This window comes from Monopterus albus, unplaced genomic scaffold, assembly GCF_001952655.1.
Source record: "Monopterus albus unplaced genomic scaffold, M_albus_1.0 scaffold2.1, whole genome shotgun sequence".
Taxonomy (NCBI): domain Eukaryota; kingdom Metazoa; phylum Chordata; class Actinopteri; order Synbranchiformes; family Synbranchidae; genus Monopterus; species Monopterus albus.
The window spans coordinates 2,355,068-2,378,626 of record NW_018127882.1 but is presented as its reverse complement, the minus strand read 5'-3'; the positions used below and the strand labels follow the sequence as shown (position 1 = coordinate 2,378,626).

Below are 23,559 nucleotides of genomic sequence, written 5' to 3'. Positions count from 1 at the left end.
ATAATTGTAGATTTCCATGAGTTACACTGAGGCATATTTGTTTGAGCGTGGATGATTCTGTGATTTGGATTTTAAAGTTATTTGCTAATGTGGTGCTGTATTCAAATGAAAACAGGTCCTCAGCTGTTCCATTCCTATGGCCTTGTGGACATGAATGGGAATGACTTTGCATTGCATTAAAGCCAACAAATGACTTTTAACCAGGAAGCTCTGATTTAATAATAATACTCATAATTTGTTTACACATGTGCTCAGTATGTTCACTTTGAACAAAAACTCCCCAATACATGCCAACATGAGTGTGATTCTCATTGTAACTGCCTAAATTAAACTATCAATCTCATTGCACAAAATTCCAACATTTTCCATTTTCTTTAAATAACTAGAAACTTATAAATGGCATATCAAGAAAGTATTGTAACAGTGGTGATCAAGTGATCAGTCAAAGCATTAATTGAATATTAATTAATTGAATGACAAACTTATCAGTAACTTTCCAAACAAGGTAGCTATCACTGAGCTAGGGCCAAAACTGTCTCTACACAGGCAAATGTGAAGCATTCTTTAAACATCCATAGTAGTATGTGCATGATCAAATATAATTACTCAGATTACACAAGTAAACATAGTCGTCATCTCAAAGTAATAAATGTCAAAGTATCTAGTGCTATTTAACTCCATCAGACACTGAATCCAAATAGTGTAAATATATGTAAATGTGACAGATTTTTTTTTGTTTCTGATCCTGAAAAACATCATCAGGGCTTATACACACCCATGAAATGTTGATTGAGAAAAATGTACCACTGTAAACAAATTCACCACTCCTGCCTTCCATCTGAGTTTTAATGAACCCTAGTACCCTTGGTCCACTGCCTGACAGACAAAATATCTCTCCTCCCTTACCCCTGCTCCCTTTCCAGATTAGAGTTGAACTGGTCTGTGAGTCTATTTTTGTCAGCTGCTCCCGTTGAGGCTGATGGTTTGGGCTCAGGCTGAATTGCCAGGGTGATGATGTAAACAGACTCAAACACACACATGGCTGGCTGGTCAGGTTCATTATGGAGGTTGTAGGGAACCTCATAAACACAAATATGATAATTCAAATTTACATTACATTTACTTAAACCTTTACATTGCAGGGATTCCGGCAATTCTTTTACAGAATGACTTTAGTTGAGTACAACAAGTCTGCCTGTTGATATTGAATGCTACCATTGTGCAAGAACTTATCACATGTTGCAACACTGTCTGGTATTGCCTTTCAGAATACAGACCGTTTCCTTTACAAGTCCACTCTCAGTAGCAGCTGTCATACCGGCTAGCTACTAGTTTGCTACTATATATCATACTGTACGCACATACTACCATGTCTAATGGAGGAACTGAGATGATGTCTCCCAACACTGTCACTCCTAATGTGTGTGTGCTGCATATGCATTGGTGATTTATTTAACAGCTATGATCATTAACTACTTCACAGGTTAATGAAGATATACATACAAACTGTATTATTAACTTATAAATTTAGAAAATTGTTAGAGAAAATACCTGCTTCAACATAAAAATGCTACTTACAGTACATCTTAATGCAGCAGTAAATATTACCCATACCATTTACAGATTACTTGTAGCACATTTTGCTAGGTGATATTTCTATAGTTTCCTGAAGTAACAAAGTGAATGTAGGACTTTTGTTGTAATGGAATATTTTTATATATTATAGTTGTTTACACTTAAGTATTTACTTGAGTAGACAGCAGCTTTTATGTGTTCTACATGTACATCCACTCACACTAGCTTATATGCATTTGCAAGAGTGTGCATGAGTGCCTCACTCTGTCTATGAGCTGTCTAGTTAATGCCCAACTAAAGACAGCAAAGACAATGACACTAGGTTAAAAGTTAAAATTGGGAAAATTGACCAGACAGCGAAGGCTTACATGATATATCTGAGAAATATAACCAACGCTTCAACCCACTGGACTTCTTCAGGGAAAGTAAGATACATTACTTGTGGCAAGCAAACATTGATGTGCTCAGGTATGAGATGTGAGCTTGCCACAAGCAATGTATCTTACTTGCCCTGAAGAAGTCTGGTGGGTCAAAACGTTGGTTATATTTCTTAGATATGTCATGTAAGCCTTCAGTGTGTGGTTGGTTTTCTCATTTATGATTTAGTTTCTCATGACCAGCACCTATCTTTTAGGTGTGCATTCACGCTAAGTCAATTTCATTAGTCTACTGAGTTAAAGGCTGACACATGCACATTGGCCCAAGAGTCATAGTTCTTTCTAAGCAGACTGAGCAGACTCACACAGAAATAGACTGCTTTGCTATGATCATATACTGTTTAAATCAAAAGCAACCTCTGAACTCATAGGTAGCCTATAGGCCGACATTGCCAGTAAAACACAAATACTATGAACATATTAGCCTACCTAACATTACAATATTTTGGCACAATGCCAGTTTCACAGTGCAAGAATACTGCCAGGACCAAGCCTAAAACATAAACATGCAAGGAAAAGTCTGACATCTGCTGGGAGGAAACCAGTAATGCACTTTACTCAAGCAGGTGCGCAATCATCAGGAGAATAAAACACATCGATAAACATTATATAAAATAAACACTAAATATTTAATATCCAAATACTTGCCAATTGAAAATACATGTATTTGATATTGTCTAAGATAACGTGTAAGATTTATGAAGTTTCCATAACTTTAATAACTTCTAAACTCAAATTCCAAGTGCGACACAAACTAGGTAAGTATTTAATGATTAACATCTTTAGTCACTCTTCTTAGGCATTCTCTCCACTCCTATTAGTTTCGTTACTACTCGGTAATGCAAACATTTTCTTATTGTTTCAGCAGGTCAAATGACCAGGAGTCATTCATGGCTCTGGTTTTGGACGATGTGAGTAGCGGCTCCCGTAGCAGCCAATCGCGTGTTTTGTTGCCAACTTCCTGTGCAGTACGTACCCTAAAAATGACGTAACGTTCGGCAAACGCAATACGTACCGTTTTTCCAGAGGAGAGTGGGAGGCTGTCACTGCGGCAAAACACAGAAATTATAACCGACGATAGCAGGAGTTTCGATATAAGCAGACATTGTTGCTTTTGTACAACAGACTTGGGTGTTCGTTATTTTGAGGTAGGTTCTCCAAACATATCCGTAACTCTTATTTTTATTTGTTTAGGAGCCTAACGTTAGTCATAATGAACTCAGGGGGCTGAGAAATGGAACAGTGCTAAGTTAGCTCCAAGTGGATTGTGGCCTGTAGATTCCACTTCTCTTCGGTTTGAATGACCGAGTGTCGGAATAATATTGCTATCAATCCTGATATCAAGAGCCTAACACTTTAATGCTAGACTTAAGGTAATATCCAATTATTGCCAAATTCAAATTAATATTTTGGGGCAAAATATGTCAGTTTATTTTGCAGCAACAAAATCTTGTTCAGAGTATAATTTTTTTTGTTTGTGTCGTGAATTAATCGATCTTAGTGCATGTATCTACGTGTGGGATAGCCTGTTATCTTCCTAATTAGGTCCGATGGGTGTCTTCCTATAGCACCCAGCCTCTCAGTACGGTGGCGTTTCCAGATAGACAGTAAACATAGGCTGCCAGGTTACAGATGCATACTAATGAAATGAAGCTCCGTTTATATAAACTCGCCCAACATAGACCTATTTTCCAGGCTTACCTGTCTGGGTCAACATTCTAGAGATAAAACTAAAAGATGTGTTCATGTGTGATATTTTTACAGCAGGTATGACCTCAAAGTTGACATCGTATTTTGGTAAACGATCTTTAAATTTAGAAATTAAAACAAAATAAAATTTTGTTCATTCATGTACCTTCTCTCAGTACCCTGTCTGATCATTGTAGTCCACTTGTATTTCATAGCCAGAACACTGGTATTTATTTATGTTATTGCAACAGTACCTGGGTGGGTTTCACTGAGATTTGTTTGATCTGGCACTAACTTCTTTAGTTTACAGAGCTATTGTTTTTGATATGAGTTAATTCAGCTAAGAGCCTATGTGTGTGTTTTGTAGACTGATAAATTCTGATATTACAATATCTCACTTGTTGGTTAATTGACAAAACCTGCTTATTCTTTTGTCACTGTGTACAATGCCATTAATTGCAGAAGGATTTAATAGACTTAGAGATGCGCTGCCTGCATGTGTCTGAGTCTGTACATGCTATTATTACCATTATACTGTTGTGGAAACACTTAATGCCCTTCCTTTTTTCCTGAAGTGAAAGGGAACAAAACAAATGACAGGCAAATGAACACACACACACACACACACACACACACAAACTGAGCCAGCTGTTATACGAGTTAAAACATTGTATATAATGTCTCTTCAGAATTTCATAACACAGACTAGTGGAAATTTACAATTTATGGGCCCATAAAAGGCAAGGTGGCCTACAAGGTGAACTTTGAACATTACTGGTGTCAGATTACTGATTATTGTAAGGACGTCCATTCTCAGTCTGTAGTCAGTGGTGAAACTCTCACTCACAAATGACATATGAGCCGTTGCAATGCTCTGACAGTCATGTTAACATGGGGAGGCAGAAATCTGGTCATTTGTGTTATTTTATTACTACTCGCTGCCTCAAGGTACAACAAAAACAGATCATCAGGGATTGTTCTGTTCCTTCTGGAGCACGGTAACTGTGGCTACAGAAAGCTTGCCAGCTGTCAGTAGCTTACGAACACCTTCGTGTGTGTGTTTATAACAGAATAATAGGAACACCTGTTAGTTTAACCCAATGCAAATAATTAGCACAACAGACTAAAGCCTCCATAATGACCACACATCTGATTCAGCACCCATCTGAAACAATTTTAACACAAATTAAATGTAACCTTCATGAAGGAGGCTCTATCGCAGGACTGCCATTTTAGATTGCATTAGCTTTAGTTAGTTATACCTTATACAGAGCCAGCTAAATGTACAATGAGACAAAGGAGAGGTGGAGTTGCAGTCCTCTATCTTAACCACTTTTTTGTGCCTGTTTACCATGAGCAAATCTAGTGAGGAAGGCTAGCATGAAGGATCTACCTTATCGGAAGCCATTAGTGGTGGCCTTCCTTTTCATGAAGTCTCCAGAGGAAAATATAACCTTTAGACACTCGGTTGATAAACATTTATTGTACTTTTCAGAATGAGCTCAAAATTAAAAACAGTTCTTGGACAAGCAACAGCAAAATAAAAAAAAAAAGGTTTCTTAAGTCATTTTTACTGGCTCACTTTCACCCACCCCATAGAAACACAATATGACTAGGTTCCTCCTAATATGACATGTCACTAGTGTTACATTTACTGAGTGTGCATATGAGTAAGGGGGGAAAACCAAGTGTGAAGCTACAATGAGTAGAGGCCTGCACTGTCATTTCTCTTTCCCATGGTTCATTTGATTAGTTTCATCTTGCACACTGTGTATCAGCTTCCACTTTTTGTAAACGCTGTGTGTAAACAGTAAGATAATTGTGCTTATCTTTGGTGGGGGTGGCAGGGCTTGTGATTGACCACTGATCCAACAAACTATAAAATAATATGCAGTGCTTGTCTGTCCTGTGTGGCTGTGGAGACCATGATTGTTTGCCATATGAGTCTGCAAAAGCATGAAATGGCAGGAGTTGGGTTTATATGCTAGGTGCTTTTCTGTTCTGGGAATTGGTTGCATCATTTTTGGGCCTGTCTAAATGGACACGTTACCAAATGGAACGCTGGAGGCTGAATTGCACATACACAAGCATAGCTAGACACACACAAACACATTTTACATGGCCCATTTAATGCCACATCCGTTACTTTTATAAAAAAAAAAAAAAGAATAAAAGCTTATTCCCATTTGAAAATATAAAAAGAACTGCAATAATGATGAATTGTTGGATAGACTTTGCAGAACAAGAACATCTATCGCAAGCTCTTCAAATAACAAAACCATCACTGCAGTACAAGAATATTTTATTGGTTAAAAATTAGCACTACCATTCAGTGAAAATATTTGATTGTGGTTAATCGCATGATTGTCTATAGTTAACTTACCATTAATCACTTTTTTTTTAACATTAGCTTTAAACAGTGGTGGAAAGTAAGTAATTTACTTAAGTACAATTTTGAGTTATCTGTACTTGACTGTTTTCACTTTCTGTTGCTTTATACTTTGACATCACTACATTCATGGAAAATTCACCATCTACCCAGCACTAATCCAAGTCAATCAGACTACAGTCATAGCTGTCAAGTCATCCAAAATACTCCTTTTTTTTGGTTCATTAATAATAACTTACTAACTACAAATGTATAAGTAAAACTACCTCTTGCACACAAATCAGCCATCAGCCTATATCTACATAAAATGACAAAAAAGGAAAATTCTGATTTAGATTTTTACTCGTTTGGTTCATGTCCCAGCCACTAATGTGGAGTGGGTGGGGTTTATGACCTATACTACAACCAGCTTGGCTTCACTTCTGGGAGCTGTCCCATTGTCTTCACTGTGTCCACAGACTAATTAAAATAAAGCCTTCCTGTTTTCTTGCATTTCAGGTGATTGTGCAACAAAGAGATGAATTTTGAGCAGCCCCCTCCATACCCAGGCAGTGGCCCCACTGCTCCAGCCTACCCAGCCCAAGGCCCACCTCCACAAGGCTATCCGCCTCAGGGTTATCCTCCACAGGGATACCCTAACATGGAGCAGCCTAATTCAGCATACCCTAACTATCCTGCTGGGCCAATGGGCCCTGCAGGTCCTTATCCTGGCCCAGGACAGCCTCCTTATCAGGGGTACCCTGGACAACCACAGTATGGCTGGCAGGGAGGTCCCCCTCCTGGGCCTATGTATGGGGAAGCACCCAAGAACACAGGTAAGTTGTAACGCACGACAGAGTTTGATGCAGATATGTACAGTATTCATAATGGTCTTGGTCTTATACTTGTATAGCGCCTTTCTATGCTTTTACAGCACACTCAAAGCGCTTTCACATTATTTGGCCATTCACTCCCAAGCACTCATGCATTCACACACCGGTGACATCACCAGGAGCAACTGGGGGTTCAGTGTCTTGCTCAAGGACACCTTGACATGTTGACTAGACAAGCCGGGAATCGAACCGCTAATCCTCCGGTTAGGAAATAACCCGCTCTACCTACTGAGCCACATAATGGCATCATATGGCATCATAATAAAATGGTTAGAAGATCTCTGATAATATGAGAAGCTCTATTCTGGGTAACATGTTAATTGGGAATAGGGAGGGCTACATCGACCAAGTCCTGACAGACTGCTGTGGAAATCTGCTAGTTTATTGACTGCTGACTACTAATTGCTGACTTTGGTTGTGATCATGAGTTTGTTTTTGTTTTATAAAAAAAAGTTAAAGTGGACACATTTCACTAAAATGAATTATTAAAATTGACGTTTTCCCGCAATAGCACTGAGCTGTGCCTTCTTCATTATCTGTTATTTCTCAAGCTAGACAATGTGTTGGAAGACTTGTTATGTGAATCCACACATTAAAGAATCTATGGGTAAATTCTGTGACTAAAAAAAGATTTGATTAGAAATTGGAATGTAATTTATATTTAGAAGTAAAATAATGCCATGTTTTGGAGGAGGGCTTTGTGCTAATCTTTAGTGTTCCTTCTATAATCAGGTTTTAAATTGGAAAATGTTTGTCAAGTCACAGTCGGCACTAAATAGAACTAAAACACTACAGACATGTGGCAGGTTGATTAACAGGTTTTTTCCCCTTTAGGGAACTCTCTGCTGTAGAGAGTTTTAGTAAATTTCCTAGGACACTTGTGTTATGTGATTCTCCAGTGTTTCTGGAACTGTAAAATGCTAATACTTGTAGTATGCAGAGTAAGCAATTAAGGATTCAAAAGTGTGAAATCAAGCCAGATTTAAGATAAAAGGTGTTAATGCAGTAGCACCTTGCAACTGAGCATCCAGATGAAACAAAAAAACTGTGAAACAAAAGCATATTTTAAAATATTCACAATGAATATGCAGAGAGAACATATCCAGGGGAGCACAGTTCTCACATTTATATATTAAAGCAAATAGTGAGGTATTACTGCTGTAGCTGAGTCAAGATAAGGCTCCTTTGGTTGATGAAAGGAGGCTGTTCTCTATTGACTTTTTTGCTGTGAGTCATTTTGATAAAACTGTTCATTATTAAATGCTGGCCAATCATTATCACAGCTCAGGTATGATAAGTTGTTAGCTAGCTTCACTTTTTCTATTAACCAGAAGCTGGTCACCTTTGATACATGGTCATTTATGGCTTGAGTCACTGCACCTGGCTGTTAAATGCTGGAGGATCGTTTTCCTCCAAATAAAAGATTAATCACAAACACAAGGAATGAGATGTGTATTCATTCAGGTCTGTTGTTGGGCTAGTGTTTTTTTTTTTGTCTAGAACAGATGGCACTCCACGCAGATGGGTAACATAATCCTTTCATGGGACTGATTTAGGTGTAGTGACACAAGGTGAATTACAGTGGCTGCTGTACTGTCTTGTTGGAGTATGGAGGTGTGTAGTCTTGAAAGCTCTCATTTCATCTGCACAGTAAAGCCCCTTTCAGACACCGGATACATAATATTGCTGGCTTCATCAGTCTTTTAAGGTGACAGCTTTGTCTCATTCAGTCATAGATCACTTCTGCTTTAATGTTCCTCACGGCTTCATTCAGACATGCCCACGATTGTGACAGAGAGAGCTGCGGTACTGTACGTGCGTAATATCTTCAATAAGTGCAAGATGGTTGTAATCTTGTGTGTGTGTGTGTGCGTGTGCTTAACTGTTAATGGAACTGCATGCAGTTTAAACTTGTGCCGTGTTGAGAGTGATGCATAATTGTTGTTGGGTCTGACCTAGTATGATTGCCATCGCAACTGTTCGGAAAAGTGACCAGGGTGCTTGTTCAGACATGAAGTGGATGCATTGAGATGCCATCACATTAATGGAAGGGAGTGCATGTCTGAAAGTGGTTATGCTTTTGCTCAGCTGTAACGCTGTCTGATCATGGCTCTGAGCTGCTATGGTATTGCTATGGATGTGTGCCTCCCTGATGAATCTAATAAGAGGAAAATCAGAGCAGCCGTGGTTACACTTGAACTCGCTGCTGAGGACTTGACGATGCAATTCTCAGAATTATCTCTGGTTTTATGTGATTTCAGAAAAGGGAGAACCAATTGCTTTCCATTATTTTGTCTTCCTCTCTGCCTCACCTTATCAATCCTTCCTGGCTCATTTCTTTGTTCCTCCTGCATTTTCCTCCCTTTCTTTCTCTGCAGTGTACGTGGTGGAGGACAGGAGAAGAGACAACACAGGAGACACGTGTCTGACAGCCTGCTGGACTGCTCTGTGTTGCTGCTGCCTGTGGGACATGCTAACATAACACTATTTCCCAACTGCTCACTCCCATTACCCTCTTCAACCTATCATTTTCTCCCCCGACTGCCTTAAACCTTGCACTCCCATACAGCCACCCCTCCATTTCCTCTACAAGCCTTGTGCTCGTCTATAAATAAAAGCCTCAATCCCATATGGAAGTCTCTTCCCAGCGCCACTTACATGTAACTCTACCTTGATGTGAAGCCGTCAGCACAGACTGACTTACTGACCCTGTCCAGGGACTACTCTGTAGCAGCTTGTAACTGAGCTTCTAAACATGAATCTGAGGCTCTGCACTGGAATCACAATACAGGCAGCACACAGACAAGGTGAATACACAAAGATACATACACACATACAGTATACTTGGATCTCAGGCTCATCTAGTGTGATGCTCTTTGGCACTTTATGATGATTACCTCTGTAAGATACTTGCCCGTTCAGCTATCTTCCAACTCCCTAACCCCCTTCAGTTATGCTATTTACTATGCCCACGGACCCCCCCACCCCACCCCACCCTAAGGGCCACTAAGACCCTGTTTAATAGTGAGCAACAGGGTGCTCTTAAGAAGCTGCTTGCAATGTATCCCTTTCATTTGCACACTAGTAGTTGTTTATGTACATTTTCAAGAGGAATCATATGACGGTAAATTGGTTGCGTTTTTAAAAATGATACTGACTTTATGTTTGATCTTTGTTAGCATTCATTGCCACAGTGGGTTTTTTTTTGTTTCATTGTCATCTTAAAATGAAATATTATTCCAATAATTTTTACCACATACCTTTGAAGTAAATTGTTTAACAGAAGAAACTCAATGACCTGTTAGATGCCTTTTTGCTTTTAATGAGACTCTTGCATTAAAATTTATTCCCATGAAACGGAAGGCTGTGTGATTTGTGTTTGTTTGGGTTATCACAGCAGTTTATATGTATGGTGAGTGTGTAGTGTGGGGGAGGTTTATATATTATTTTGAACAGCGTTTGTTTTAATTGCTTTTTATTGAATTTGGTTTGCTCATTTCTTTAGGAGTGAAAGCTACTGCTACTTTGCCTAGGGTGTTTTTATGTCAAGAAGCCTACTTGAATTTACCACTCATCATATGGGGTCTTCAGTTTGCGTATAAGCAGTATTTAATGGTCTGGTGTACAGGGTAGGAAGACGCTACTACTAGTTTAATGTAGGTCTCATTAATATTGAGTGTTGGGTGTTTATCTTTTGTTTATTGACATTGGTTGTGGTTATTTGATTTGTGGTGGTTTTATTTTGTGGGCCTGTTTCAACCTGTTAACCAAGGCAAATTTAGTCCTGTTCAGCTCTGAGCTGTCTTCTAAATGTGTGTGGGTAGGTTTTCAAGAAGGGCAGCATCCTAGCCTTTGGTGCCAGGTTATAAAATATTGACTTGTTATTAAATTATATATTGACTCAGATAAATCCTGTTTTATTTTTTTGATAGAACAAAGGTTTCTGTGTTTTTGCAGACTTGCCTGCGGGTGGGGAATCAATTTCTTGTAAAGCGTACATGAAATCTTCAGCTTTATTTGGGAGGGTTATATTCCATGGGTGTGAGCCCCAGGGTAGTTTTGGCCTAATCTCACACACAACTGTGGTAGTGGACATGACTATTAATATTCAATACTTTGTTAAATTAGGGCGCCAAGTCCGGTCCCGGGGACTATCGAAATCTTGTCTAGTTATGGTTATTTATCAGCATAAATCATTAATCTGAATAATCAATCCCTTCTTGATCTGAAAGTCAGAAATTCTCTGTTCATTGACCAAAAATACTGAAAATAAAGATGACATAATTAAGCCAGTTGTAAGCTAAATAAATGTATTTTCAATATATACACAGGGAAAATGATTGGGATGAAAAATGCTATGGTAATAGTACAGAGTGACTGAGCAGTCTGTTATTAGTGATGATGAAAAATGAGTTTTGTCTAAAATTGTTAGATGGAGATCTAAACCTTATGGTTTAAACAATAAATTTAGAAGTGGTTTAAACAATAAATTTGGAAGACCATGATTTTAAGAGAGACATCAGCTGTTAGCCATAAGGTCACTTAGCTGTTAGCAGGAGTTAGCCATTAGCTCTGGAGATTCCACGTGGTCAATTAGGGAAGCTGTCTTTGTTCTGAGGCTTTTGGACTTGAGTTGGGGTCCGAAGTTCCAGAACGCTGTTTACGGCTGCAGCTCAGAAGGCTTTCCTTGTCTTCGGAGTGGAGCTGCCTTTCTCTGTCGTTATGAGCCGGTTTCCCAGTCTGCAGTCATGGCTCTCTACTTGGACAGTGACTCAACCAGGGTCTGTTCTTTGTACGTGGTGTTTAGAGATGTCTCACTGAAAAACCATATTTAATTTAAGATGATTGTTAGGGGATCATTCTGATAGTGTTTCTGGAGTTTCACAAAAAATCCGGCTTACTTAAAATCTACTCTCGACTTTGCTACAAAAAGTTTCTTTTGTTGCAAAACCTTGACTGAGATGATTCAGATTACAGAAATCGCAGTGTAGACAGTGGTGGGGGGGGGTGTACCCTATGTGAGCATAAGACACACTTTGGAAGTCATTTTGTTCCTAATTCACTCTATTCTTTCTGTTGGGCTGGCTGCCTATGAGGGAGTGGTGTTTGCCTAATCATTCATTCAGCTTGAGCAAAGTCTTCATCTGATTGGTTCAGATTTCTGCAGGCCCAGTCCTCTGACTGGATGAGATTCCTGTGGCTATGGCAATGGTTTCCGATTGGTTCTTTTGAAGGCACACTAAAACGTGCACGCCTAATTTACAGGTGATGGAATGAGAGATTAATCTTAAATTAATTCTGTATGGTTCATAACTTTCTCCACCATGGCTGGCATGAAGCATATATTGCGCATATAAGGAACATATGTGGACATCAATCCCACCTCAATCCAAGCAAAGTAAGGATATAGTGTGGATTGAAGGGAAGATAACTTTGGATAAAAGGAAAATAAGCAATCAGTTATTGGCACACAGTCATTAAAATGAGAATCAAAAGCCCTTACATTTTTTTTTGCTAGTATTTGGAGCAATATTCTAACTTAGTTTTGAGGTCAACCTGAAAGTTATCTTTTGTGATGTTGAGTTTCAGACATCTTAAAGACAATAGGCAAATTTAAATCAAACCTTATGGAAACATTTTTATATAAATAGGTTCAGGAATCATTTATCAGTTTAACTAAAACATTTTCTTGTAGAGATTTTACACAACCTTTGGCTAACACAATTTCATATTTTTAAATCTAAGGACATTTCCTTATCCAAGAGAGAGAGTGAGTATTAAGCCAAGTTTATGGTGGTCTCTCCACATTCTAGTGTGGGGACAGGGAGGTTCTAGTGTCTGCGTTCCCCTGGAAAAGGATCAGATACAAGGACCAACTGATTTGGGTTGTTTTAACTAGCTCCACTTATTGTCTAAGGTTAGGGTGCAAAGTCTGAGATATGTTTTATGGTGTAGTAAAAGTCCCAAGGAGCTCAGTCATTTATAGCACATTTGCAATGGCCAGGTACATCTATTTCTATCATTGATTACACAGGCTTGCTATGATGGCAAGGCTAGGCTACCATGTTAGTTAAGGTGCTTTCTAGTGTTTGCTTTGCACAGTAGAGATATTTAAAATTAATTTTCAGTGAGTCAGTCAGTATTACAGTGATTGTCCAAGCGGTATCTGGCGGTGGAGAGGGAGTGGCATACCACTTAGGATTCGGCAGCTGCCACCAGGGAGAAGCAGTATACCAAATGCCACTTGGTGATCTCGGTGTCTCTCTCTCTGAATGGACCGTACTGATTGCCTGCCATCTTTTCTTTTGTTTGTGCTCCCTGAGTTGAGACCACCAATAATTATTCAGAGTGAATTCTAGCAGATAGTTGTGGATTTAAGGGTTAATTTTACATTAGTGTGGCCACTGTATTTTGAGGTACTTGTACTTTACTGGAATGTTTTTATGCCTTAATGCTATTAATGCATTAAGAAGAAAGATGTAGGCCTACATTTCACTACACTACATTTATCTTGACAAATAGCTAATTTTCAGAATACAGTTTTGAAAACACCTGCCTTCTACATCTAAAAAGAATACTATGTACTGACACAGTAAAGTTGTGTATAACCAAAATTATAATTTTGCACATCACAAAAGATAGACCCAGAGAGCTAGGGATACTGGACCTTTTTCATGGTAGACATTTGGAAAGGGAGAGCACAAGCATTACAAATTTAATTAATGGCGTGCTTTGTCTAGCATGACATGCCAAAATGTATTTATGGGTCCATCATTACAAGTGACTTCTTTTACATTATGCTGTACATAGTCATTGGATCCAATATTAACAAAAAATTATTATAATTAAATATTGTGATGAAAGGGAATGAGCCATCTCAAATTCTGCAGAACAGAGGCAAATTAACCCAGGAAAGAACAATTAGTATGCGCCATTTTGAGTTAACAAGAATGATCTTAAGGGCCACTTAAAAGCAAATTAGAATTGATTAACACATAACAAAAATACTAGACCCTCTGTATTATACATTTGAAGTGAGGAAACTGCCTTTAAGCTACTGTATCAGTGTTGATATTTTCCAAAAAAAAAAAAAAAAATCAGGAGCAAAAATGTACTTTTATAAGTAAGGGTGATGCATGATTAAGAAGAAAGGAAAAACATTGGCGGCTTTTAATAAGTGGAACTTTTCACTACATCAACAACCATCCACAAAGATTGCTTTGAAATTCTACTAATGTGAATGTATGCTATTTAAGTCTGGTGGAATTTGCTACCATAAAAAACACAAAGGTAAGATGAAAGTGAACTCCACGCTGCTCAGTTGAAGTAAACAATTATGTTTTATTGATAAGGTTCCCAGAAGAGTCTCGTTTCAGTGAATGTATAAGAATCATCCTTTTTATAATACTGATTTGGTACATTATGACATCCAGCACGAGTCTCTTCACAGTGAGAAGGATCCATTACTGCTACTGCTGTTGGGCTCTAGGACAGAAATATCTCTTCTTCCAAACAAAAAACAGTCAAAAACAACAAACTGTGGATTGATATTGTAGATATGGAATATTAGAGTGCCACAAAAATCTAGAGTAGTAAGACCAGCTAAAGATCTTGCACATTACAAGCCACTTCTTCTTAGAAATATAAAACTTGATATTCTGAACAATATTCTACTGTGCTGCATAAAGGTAGGTCTATACACTGTACATTGAAATATATTTCGAAAAAACAATTTCACAGTTTTAAAGACTTTATTTAAAGTATAAACCGTTTTTTTAAAACACTTTATTACATAAATTATTCTTTTTGAGCGTGACTATTATTTGCCCTGACAGCAAACTGAACTCAATACAAAAACAAAATGAACATTTCTTACATATTTTACAAAAGAAAAAACTCATTCAATAATGTTCATTTTGAATAGAACTGGTGACTCATTCATGATTGTCATATAGTACTAAGAATAAATAAATAAAAAAGAAAAATAAATACTAACTTAGCATGTTTCTGGACTGTGAATGGTGTGTTTGATCGCTCTGTACAGAAGTGCCTTGGTGAAAGTCTCACAATTCTACCGCGACTGAAACGTACAAAACTACGGCATCTACAGTATACGCAACATCCTGAAATTCAGTGTAGTCGGACACATATGTAGTAATATGATTCTTCTCCCCATTTCAAAATAAACAATGCTGTGTGATACCACTATCCACAAATATAGCCATCACTTTTTTGACTTTGTTTTTTTTAAAAAGTTTATTTTCTAGTCCGTTAACAGCTTGGATTTGTTCAAGGATGCCATTAGCTTGTGTGTTGCTTGTTTGGATGTGTGCTGCCAAAGCAGCAAAGGACTGGTAAGTGGTGGACGATGGGAGGCCTGAGACAGGGAGACTCGTAGTATTGGACGACCTTCTGTCGCTGTTTTATGATGTCCTCCGTTGATGTGTAGTTGTAATGGCTGTTCTCTGGAGTAGCTTTTGTCTCCACTTTGGTCCCTTTGCCTTCAGTGTTTATTAGAGACAGACAAGTCTCCACTGCAGATGCCAGCACATTACAACTCCACTGTGTGTTCAGTAGCCATCATGGCTGCTCTCAGTGTGACCCAAAAAATATGGGTGAAAATATCACTATCTTTTTTAAAAAGGGGAATCTTCTTATTCATTAAGCAACAATTCTTAAAGTTCTTCAGTGCTTTATCAGTTGTTCAAAGTTTTTTTTCCAGAAAAAAAGAACCACTTGACTAAACTTTTAATTTTTTGCCTGTGGCAGTAAATTTAACAATGATTTCTGATAAGTCATTCATTTCAAAAGTCCCTGCAGCGTTCCGTGAGTAACCCCATTTGTTGGTTAATTCTCCATGGGTTTTGACAGGAGTAGGGTTGAGGAGGCTGGGTAGGAAAAAGGAGCAGGATTTAGAGAAATTAAAGTGGGATAGAGGGAAGAGTTTGCCCTCCAATCAAGTTCAGGTGGGCTGTTACCTCTTACCCATCTCGTTCTGTCTGAGGAACTGGATGTTGTTGCTGCTGTCAGCCAGTTCTGGGTACTGCTCCACAGGCAGTACATAGTAGCCATCATAGCCCTGTACTTTACCTGTCGTTAGGAGCTGCTGTCTCTCCCCCTCCGTCCAGAGGCGACTGCCTCCCTTCCCATCCCGTGCCCTCTGCTGTTCCTTGGCCCAGGCCCCAGCCAAGGCTCTCTGCCTGGCTAGCTCCAACAGTCTTACTTTCTCTTCATCAACCACATCCACAGCCAGCCCATATCGAACACTCAGTACTAATGATGGAACTGCGAACTCCACAGTCACTCCTCTCCTTGACCGGCCACTCACTGTCACATTGATCCCGCTCTCTAGTGACTTACGCCCGTTTGTCAGCCCCAGGGCCAAGAGGTCACTGTCAGCAGAGCCTACTTTTACAAAGTAGTGACAGTCCTTGCCATCCTGGGTGTAATGGGTGCCTTCAAGGTACTGGGCACCATTGAGCACTAGAGCCACTTTGCGGCTGTCATCACTGGCCAATGACGACACGCCAGCCACCACTCGATCCTCCTTCAAAGCCATCATTACTCCTCGACCTATTATGGGAGTGCTGATGCCAAACCAGTGACCTGGCTTGTCCTTTCTTCTGCGACGTTCCTTGTTGAGGAGACGACCCTCTAGGGCCATGAAAGCCTGATTGTGACGCTCTGCTGCCTGTTGCACACCGGTAATGAGCTTCATGGAAAAGATGGAGAAATTGTTAATGTGAACATCACTGAAAGCAGATAATCACTATATTTGAATTACTATGCTATGTGATTAAGATGTTGGCTGTATTTTCTTTGTGCAGTAGTCTACCTGTCCATTCTCACAGTGCTGGGTGGCCTGCAGCTCATACGGTGGCTCCACAAAGTAGAGTGAGTGCCGAGGGAATCCTGGGATTATGTTACTGAGCTGAAACCCAAACATCACCAGCCAGCTCTTCACATCTACAGGAGGATACAGGAGGGAAGTGACTTTGCTGAATAACAAAGCTGAACACAGTAGAAAATAAAAAAAAAAATTTAATCATAAAAATGTTTGCTTTCGTGACTCATGTGCTATTACACAAAGCTATCATCTGCTGAGCCATCTGTAATACACTTGCATAAACTATCTTGTCCTTGACAATCTGTTTCTCCTGATCACTGGATATAATGATGAGCATGTTCTTCATTGAGCTACATTGATGAGTATTACCTGTGTATATTTCTGCATTTTTACTTGGTAAATGTTCTGTTTGTCTCTAGTTCTTAATATACTGAGAAGAAATGTACAGCTTTGAATCCATATACAAGAATTTGGACAGCATAAAAAATACTTAATTTAGTGGAAACATTCATACAACAGAATTCAGCATTTTCACCATGTTAGTACATACTACTCCTTTACCCGTGACATAGTTCTTGACATCCAGCATGTCACTGAGGGGGTTGTTGTTTTTGAACATGTACAGATTAAATGGAGAACCAGCGTCCGGCCAATACATCGTAGTCCCGCTGGGTGAAGTGGACCAGCTTAGTCAAAGGATCGTAGAGACCACCATGGAAACCAACCACCAGCTGGAACTCCGGGTTAGAGTCCAAGTACACCTCGCCGTAAGCTGTGTACTGCACCTGCGTGTCACAGGCATACTCAATTTGCTTTTGGTTATTTATTAGTATTTGCTTGCATGGAAAAGGTCATGTGTGGTAGATGCCAGAAACCTGTTCCACATGCAGATTTCTTGTTGTTTCTACCGTTTTTACTTGTTTATAGGTCAAAAAGAAGTGAAAAGACAATTTTGTAGGTGCAATTGATTGTAAGTAAAGTGAGATTTCAGGTTTACATTATGTATTACCTGTTTGATCATCTGTCCATTGCTGCTGAAGACGGCCAGCGGTGTGCCGGTGTTGTCAGAAGCTATGTAATATTCCTCCCCACTGCTCACCTCCATGGCAAACAAATGTCCCTGACGGTCAGACATTCACTATATTTATATCATGTTTCAGGATAAGGTTTTTTCCAAAACAGAAACATTTAGGACAGGATTATTTAATATATGCTATGCTGAAATACAAGAACAGGTTCTTAGTGGATACAGCACATCCCTGTACACCCATCCTACCTGCAGGTCATAGTAGAGTGATGAGATTTCCGAGCTAGAGTGGTTGAAGATGTGTGTGACTCTGGTTGGGTGGTTGAGGTCAGCATAGAAGAACTGAAGGTGTTGTCCCATGCTGTTCCTCGTGGACACCCTGCGGCCAAGCCCATCGTAGTGAAAAACAACACTCCATCCACCGGGGCCTCGATTGTAGGCCCTGAGTAGTTGACCTTTTGAGTTATAATCAAAGACATCTGAACCACGTTGGCTGAGGAAGCCATCTTCATCCAGGCGGTACTGGACATCTCCCAGGCGTGTGATGCGGTCTCTGAGGTCATAGCGGAGCGGCAAGATCCGGGCACTGTTCCCAGGGTTCAACAGATGGAGGTTACCATTCAGGTCATAGCTGTAGCGCCAGGTAGACCAGTCATTCACCTAGATAAAACAATGAGATTTATAAATGGATATAACTTCTTTTAGAACCATAACTGTACCCTAACAACAGCAAGGCCAGTTCAAATTAGTTGCGGATGACTCTTCTAAAATTCCACTCTCTCCACAGAATATTCACCTTGACGCCAATGAGCTGTCCGTCCCCGTCATAATCATATCGGTACTGTGTGGTGTTAGCATAGGGCCCGATTTTGAGCTCTCTCTTCACCACCCGCCCCATGCTGTCGTACTGCACTGTCATCCAGTACATAAGTGAACGGAAAATCTCATACTGGACCTCCTTGATGCGACCATGAGTGTCAAAATGCTTACTCAGAGTCATAACGGCTGTGGTGATGATCTGATTAATGTCGTAATAAATGACCCCAAACTTTCCAAAGTGCTCCACCTATAAGAGGGAGGAGAAGGTTAGGAGAACTGGTGAATAATCTCACAGCCAAAGCAGGTACATGTACAGACAGTTTATTTTGTAAATTAAAAAGCACACAATTGCTCAAAGACCATATAGATTAGAACCAAATTTCTGTACCTTTCCAGAGATCTCGTCATATCTGTAGAGGTCAACAGGCAGTGGCGTCTCACTGATGACTGGCTTCATGCTGGCAATACGGAAGCTGTTGTCATGGTAAGTGTAGTCAAACCTTGCGTTGACCATCCCCTCCTCACTGAAGCGGTAGATCTGCTTGTCAATAAGCGGGCCCATTTTGCGGTAGCGAATGGTACACGAGAAACCCCCGCTCTGCAGATTGACCATCTTCAGCACACCAGCTGTCTCATCATAACCGAAAGTGACGGCAGTGCTGTCGTACACAATCTCTGACAGCTTTGCCAGCTTGCCGTACTTGTAGAGAACACGGCGGCCAGTGCCCAGGTAATGCGTGGCCTGAGGTCTGCCATCCTCACTGAAGTCATGGATGATGGAAGCGTTGCTCTCTGGGGGGTTGTAGGTGTTGCGAATGTAGCCGACTGACACATGTGTGAACATGGTGTGGCGGGCCACACTGGGCATGGTGACAGCTGTAACACGACCTGAGGCGTCAAACTCAAAGACATACTGTCTCTGGCTTTGCAGGAGCAGTACCATGGACTGGAAAAAAGAAGGAAGGAAGAATACAGATTAACATAATAGCATTAGCAATGGGTGACTTACCTCCTGTGAAATAGCACCAGGACTAATTTTCCCTCAGCTGACAATTTTGAATCTTTATAACCATGAAAGTTATGCATTATTTCACTCAGTCCTGCAATCCGAGTGACTATTCTATCTTGCTATTGCCTTACTTTTGGTAAGATCTGATTCTTAGATGGCAATGTTAAAGATAAATGTACTCACCTTGTCAAGATAGCTGTAGCTCCACACCTTCCCATCCACAAAAGAACGAGACAGGATGCGTCCCTGGGGGTCAAATTCTGTCCTCTCACTCATGCTTCCCCTCTGCAGCCCAACAAGGTGTCCAGTGGCTGAATAGGACACGTTGACCACTGCCAGGCTGCTGCTGGGCAACCACATCGCTGGCCGGCCCTGCGCATCGTACATGATGCGCAGTGTGAACTTGCGATGATCATCATAAATCTTTTCTGTGCGTGTGTTGCGGTCAAAGTCAATGGAGAGAAGGTTGCGCCCATGAGCCTAAAGAAAAGGAAAAATGTCCAATTTTAAAGCCAAAACTGAAGATGTGCTAACTATCTAGATGTAAATGAGACCATCTCTAACTCACTAAAAACAGCTCACCCTTAGTTTCCTGCCAAACACAGTGACTTTGCCCTTGGTCTGTTCCTTGCGCAGACGCCACTCTATGGAGTTGAGGCCATTGTCTGTGGGCAGGGTGATGTTCCTGCGACCAATTGTAGGGCTGACAGAACCCGCCAGGATGTGGGGCTCTGTGTGAAAGCTAATGCCCATTCCATTGGCATACATCACTCTCAGGGTACCGTTGTTGCACAGCTGGTAGCTGTTCCTCACCTGGTCTGTAGGGGAAGATGAATAAAACCTTCTATGAGATAGGCACAGAACACATTTCTTCTTTGTGATCAAATTTTGCCTACTTCAGAAGAAAACTCAGACCCAAACCGCAGCAAACCTATAACCAGTAGCGTGTAATTAGGGTCAGACATAGTCAACAAAAAGGGCTGCCTGAGTGCTTCCTCAATTTAAGAAAATATATATATATAAAAAAGTTCTATTCTTTGTTTAACTGACCTGGAGGCATGAGCTTGATAAAAACAATAATACAAACTGGATTTGGGCACTTCAGTGTATGTTGACCTTTTTTCAGTTAAATTCCCTCCTTTTTTGAGAAAAAAATGTTTTGAAGAGATTTGAAAAGAATTTGAAACGATGAGAGATTTGTCAATGACAAAAATATGACAGCAGGTTTCAACTTTTTGGATTCAGCCCCTAATTCTCTGAGACATGGCAAACTACAGTTGAAGACAGCATGGAGCAAGGGCAGTGCTGACAGACCCAGATGGTTACTCTAGCCTTTACCACATATAATCCAAGTTTCAATGCAACCAGCCAATCAGAGACAAACAAAGCTAATCTGGTAAAACATTCACTTCTGTCAACATTTGTACCAGCCTCTGACAGAACCTCTATGTTGTAGGAAAGCAGTTAATGTTACAAGAAAATTATATTTAATGTGTTTGAGAATGTGTAGTCCACATTTTTTTGCCCATATACCCAAGTGTACTAGAAAAGTAGAAATATTTCTGAACTTGATTCCTACTGATTCCAAAATATTCTGAATAAAAATGGTCTCTAAATCTCTACAATTGAATGTTTCACTCTCAAACACAAGAATGGAAACAGATAAGCCCATGGTGAGGCTCCTCTGATGTTTAAAAGCAGCTATCTTGATCACATCAAAGTGAAAAGTAAAACAAAATTGTTTTCAGAATTAGAAATATCTGGCAGATTCAGAGGGATGAGCTCTTCTTATTGCATTTACAGAAGGTGAGGGGATCAGATGGTGACGCCGTTTGAAGCCCCGCCATAAATGACAGTAATCCATAAGGCCAATTTGTAATAAAGCTCCAGGCGCATTTTAACAATGCTTCAAACAGACATGTGAAGCTTTTTCCATTGACTTGGCAGCAACAGCCTTTAGATAAATCTTCTCTGCTCTCTCTGTCTGAACAACCTTGTAATAAAACAGAAGCGAGGGAGAGGGAGAGAGAGCGAGCAGTGAGAGCTTGAGGGCCAAGGAGAATTCACTGCGCAGGAGTTAATGAAGAGAGCGAGAAAGAGCGGAAAGAGGGGGAGATGGCTAAGTGAGTATGTCAGCAGAGAGCTGTGCTGAAACTCACACAGTGTGGTGGAAACCTTAAATCACTTACAGCTCTGTGAACAACTCTCTCCTCCTGCAAGGCAGGTGGATCACTGAATACATGGACAACTTTTTTCTCTTTCTATATAGTCCACTGTCTGCATTCATACTTTTGTCAGACTGGTTATGGGAAAGGAGGCAATTATTCTTGTTCTTCTTCCCCTCTAAACAGAACAAATAAGCTCAGGGATCATGGGAACTGGTTAAGAGCTGTATTTGTATGTCTGTGTGTGTGTGTAAGGAGAAAGCTTGAGGGATGAGAAGCATTCACTCTACATGAGTTAATGAATTTTGCTGTGATGATATTCAAAAGCAGGATGATCCCAGCTGGGATTAACAACTATATATTGGTAATTTTACTCCATGAGAGGGAGTGAGAGAGCACTGGATGAAGGTAGAAAAAGAAAATATTCTCCTGGAGCATGCACATAACTGAGTGAAAATTACAAGGCTTTCAATTAGCGTCGGCAGGCGGAGTGTAATCACCATAAAAGAGGGCGGCTGTGTTTTTGAATACTAAGATAAAGTGATGTATCTCATGCCACATAATTAGACCCATTCTAACTTTGTTTTAGGATTACTTAAATCTTGAATGACTGAAAGTATCCAGTCACGGTATCATTACAGAACATCATTACGCTTGATTTTCATTCCTGTTGCCTTATGTTTATGACATCATTTCTCCACCTTTGTGCCACACACTCTGCAATTTCTGGAGTCTTGTACATGTGCATGAGTGTATCTCTACCTTGCACCACAGTGTATGAGGCTTCCACTGAGGACAGGTTGGTGATGACAGTGACATCATCGTCTCTGCTGGAGCTCTCAATGTCAATGTTGATGGAGCGTTCAATCTCACGGTGGAGACTCATTACCATGCCTGTGGGGTATGTCACATTGGTCAGACGACCCTCGCTGTCGTATCTAGGAGATGGGAGATTGTAGTGAGGGTGACTGGCAAAGGTAGGACAAGTTCATACATGAAGAAATGTGTGCACACTCACACACAGACAGAAAAAGTGCCAGGGGGACATAACAAGCAATTTGAAAGGAATTGGCTGTAGCTATAAAAGCTAACACTGGAGGGCAGTAATGCACTGTGTGAACTGTCAGAGGAAAACAGGGAATGCAGTAGTCCATGATGAAAAGAAAATCTGCATAACTCAATCATTTTGTATTTCATATATGTATTGGTTCAAATATACCACTGCATTCAGGCAGTTCGTCTTTGGTTACACACTTACTGGTAAAATGTGGTCCATCCAGTCTCATCAGCTTTGGTAGCCAGGAGGCCTGTGTTGCCACTGTAGCCCATCAGAGCCACCTCCTGGCCCATGGCTGACACACTACGCAGCCCCCCATTGGGGTCCAATCCCAGTGTCACCACTTGATTCTCGGGTAACAGTACCAGTCTGAGCAGCCCAGGACCTCCCCCCTGGCCCATGCTGTCCCTCCTCACTTTAACAGTATTGTTGCAGTTGTCCACCAGCATGGTGAGCTCTCCATCAGGGCCATAGGTGAAATTGTAAAGGGGCTCCCCGGTCACTAAGCTAATTGTTTGGATGTGAAGCCCCTCCCCACTGAAAACATACAGCTCCTGTTCCCTTGGTGATGCGACCTCATACTGTGCAGATCCTCCGTACCCCACGCTTGAAATGGCAGGGCCAGGCCGGTTGGCTCGCACAGCTCTGATGCGTATATTGTTGAGGTCTGCAA

The 23,559-nt window shown here is 40.4% G+C and overlaps 2 protein-coding genes across 2 annotated transcripts in view; one reads left to right on the top strand and one right to left on the bottom strand.

Moving 5' to 3' along the window:
- Positions 1-3,004: 3,004 nt before the first annotated feature.
- zgc:165573 (cysteine-rich and transmembrane domain-containing protein 1) lies at positions 3,005-10,324 on the top strand. Its single transcript, XM_020589783.1, has 3 exons — positions 3,005-3,160; positions 6,589-6,905; positions 9,341-10,324. The coding sequence occupies exons 2-3, from the start codon at positions 6,608-6,610 to the stop codon at positions 9,442-9,444; spliced, it is 402 nt and encodes a 133-aa protein (XP_020445439.1). The 5' UTR covers positions 3,005-3,160; positions 6,589-6,607; the 3' UTR covers positions 9,445-10,324.
- Positions 10,325-15,211: 4,887 nt separating this feature from the next.
- The window catches only part of LOC109955543 (teneurin-2-like), a 245,147-nt gene continuing 236,799 nt past the window's right edge, over positions 15,212-23,559 (bottom strand). Inside the window, 12 exon segments of the mRNA XM_020591803.1 lie at positions 15,212-16,674; positions 16,798-16,928; positions 17,371-17,447; positions 17,449-17,594; positions 17,819-17,929; positions 18,086-18,496; positions 18,633-18,902; positions 19,044-19,601; positions 19,848-20,144; positions 20,247-20,482; positions 22,592-22,767; positions 23,088-23,559. The exon segment at positions 23,088-23,559 is cut by the window's right edge and continues 8 nt beyond it. Coding sequence (XP_020447459.1) covers positions 15,937-16,674; positions 16,798-16,928; positions 17,371-17,447; positions 17,449-17,594; positions 17,819-17,929; positions 18,086-18,496; positions 18,633-18,902; positions 19,044-19,601; positions 19,848-20,144; positions 20,247-20,482; positions 22,592-22,767; positions 23,088-23,559 — 3,623 coding nt within the window. The 3' untranslated portion in view covers positions 15,212-15,936.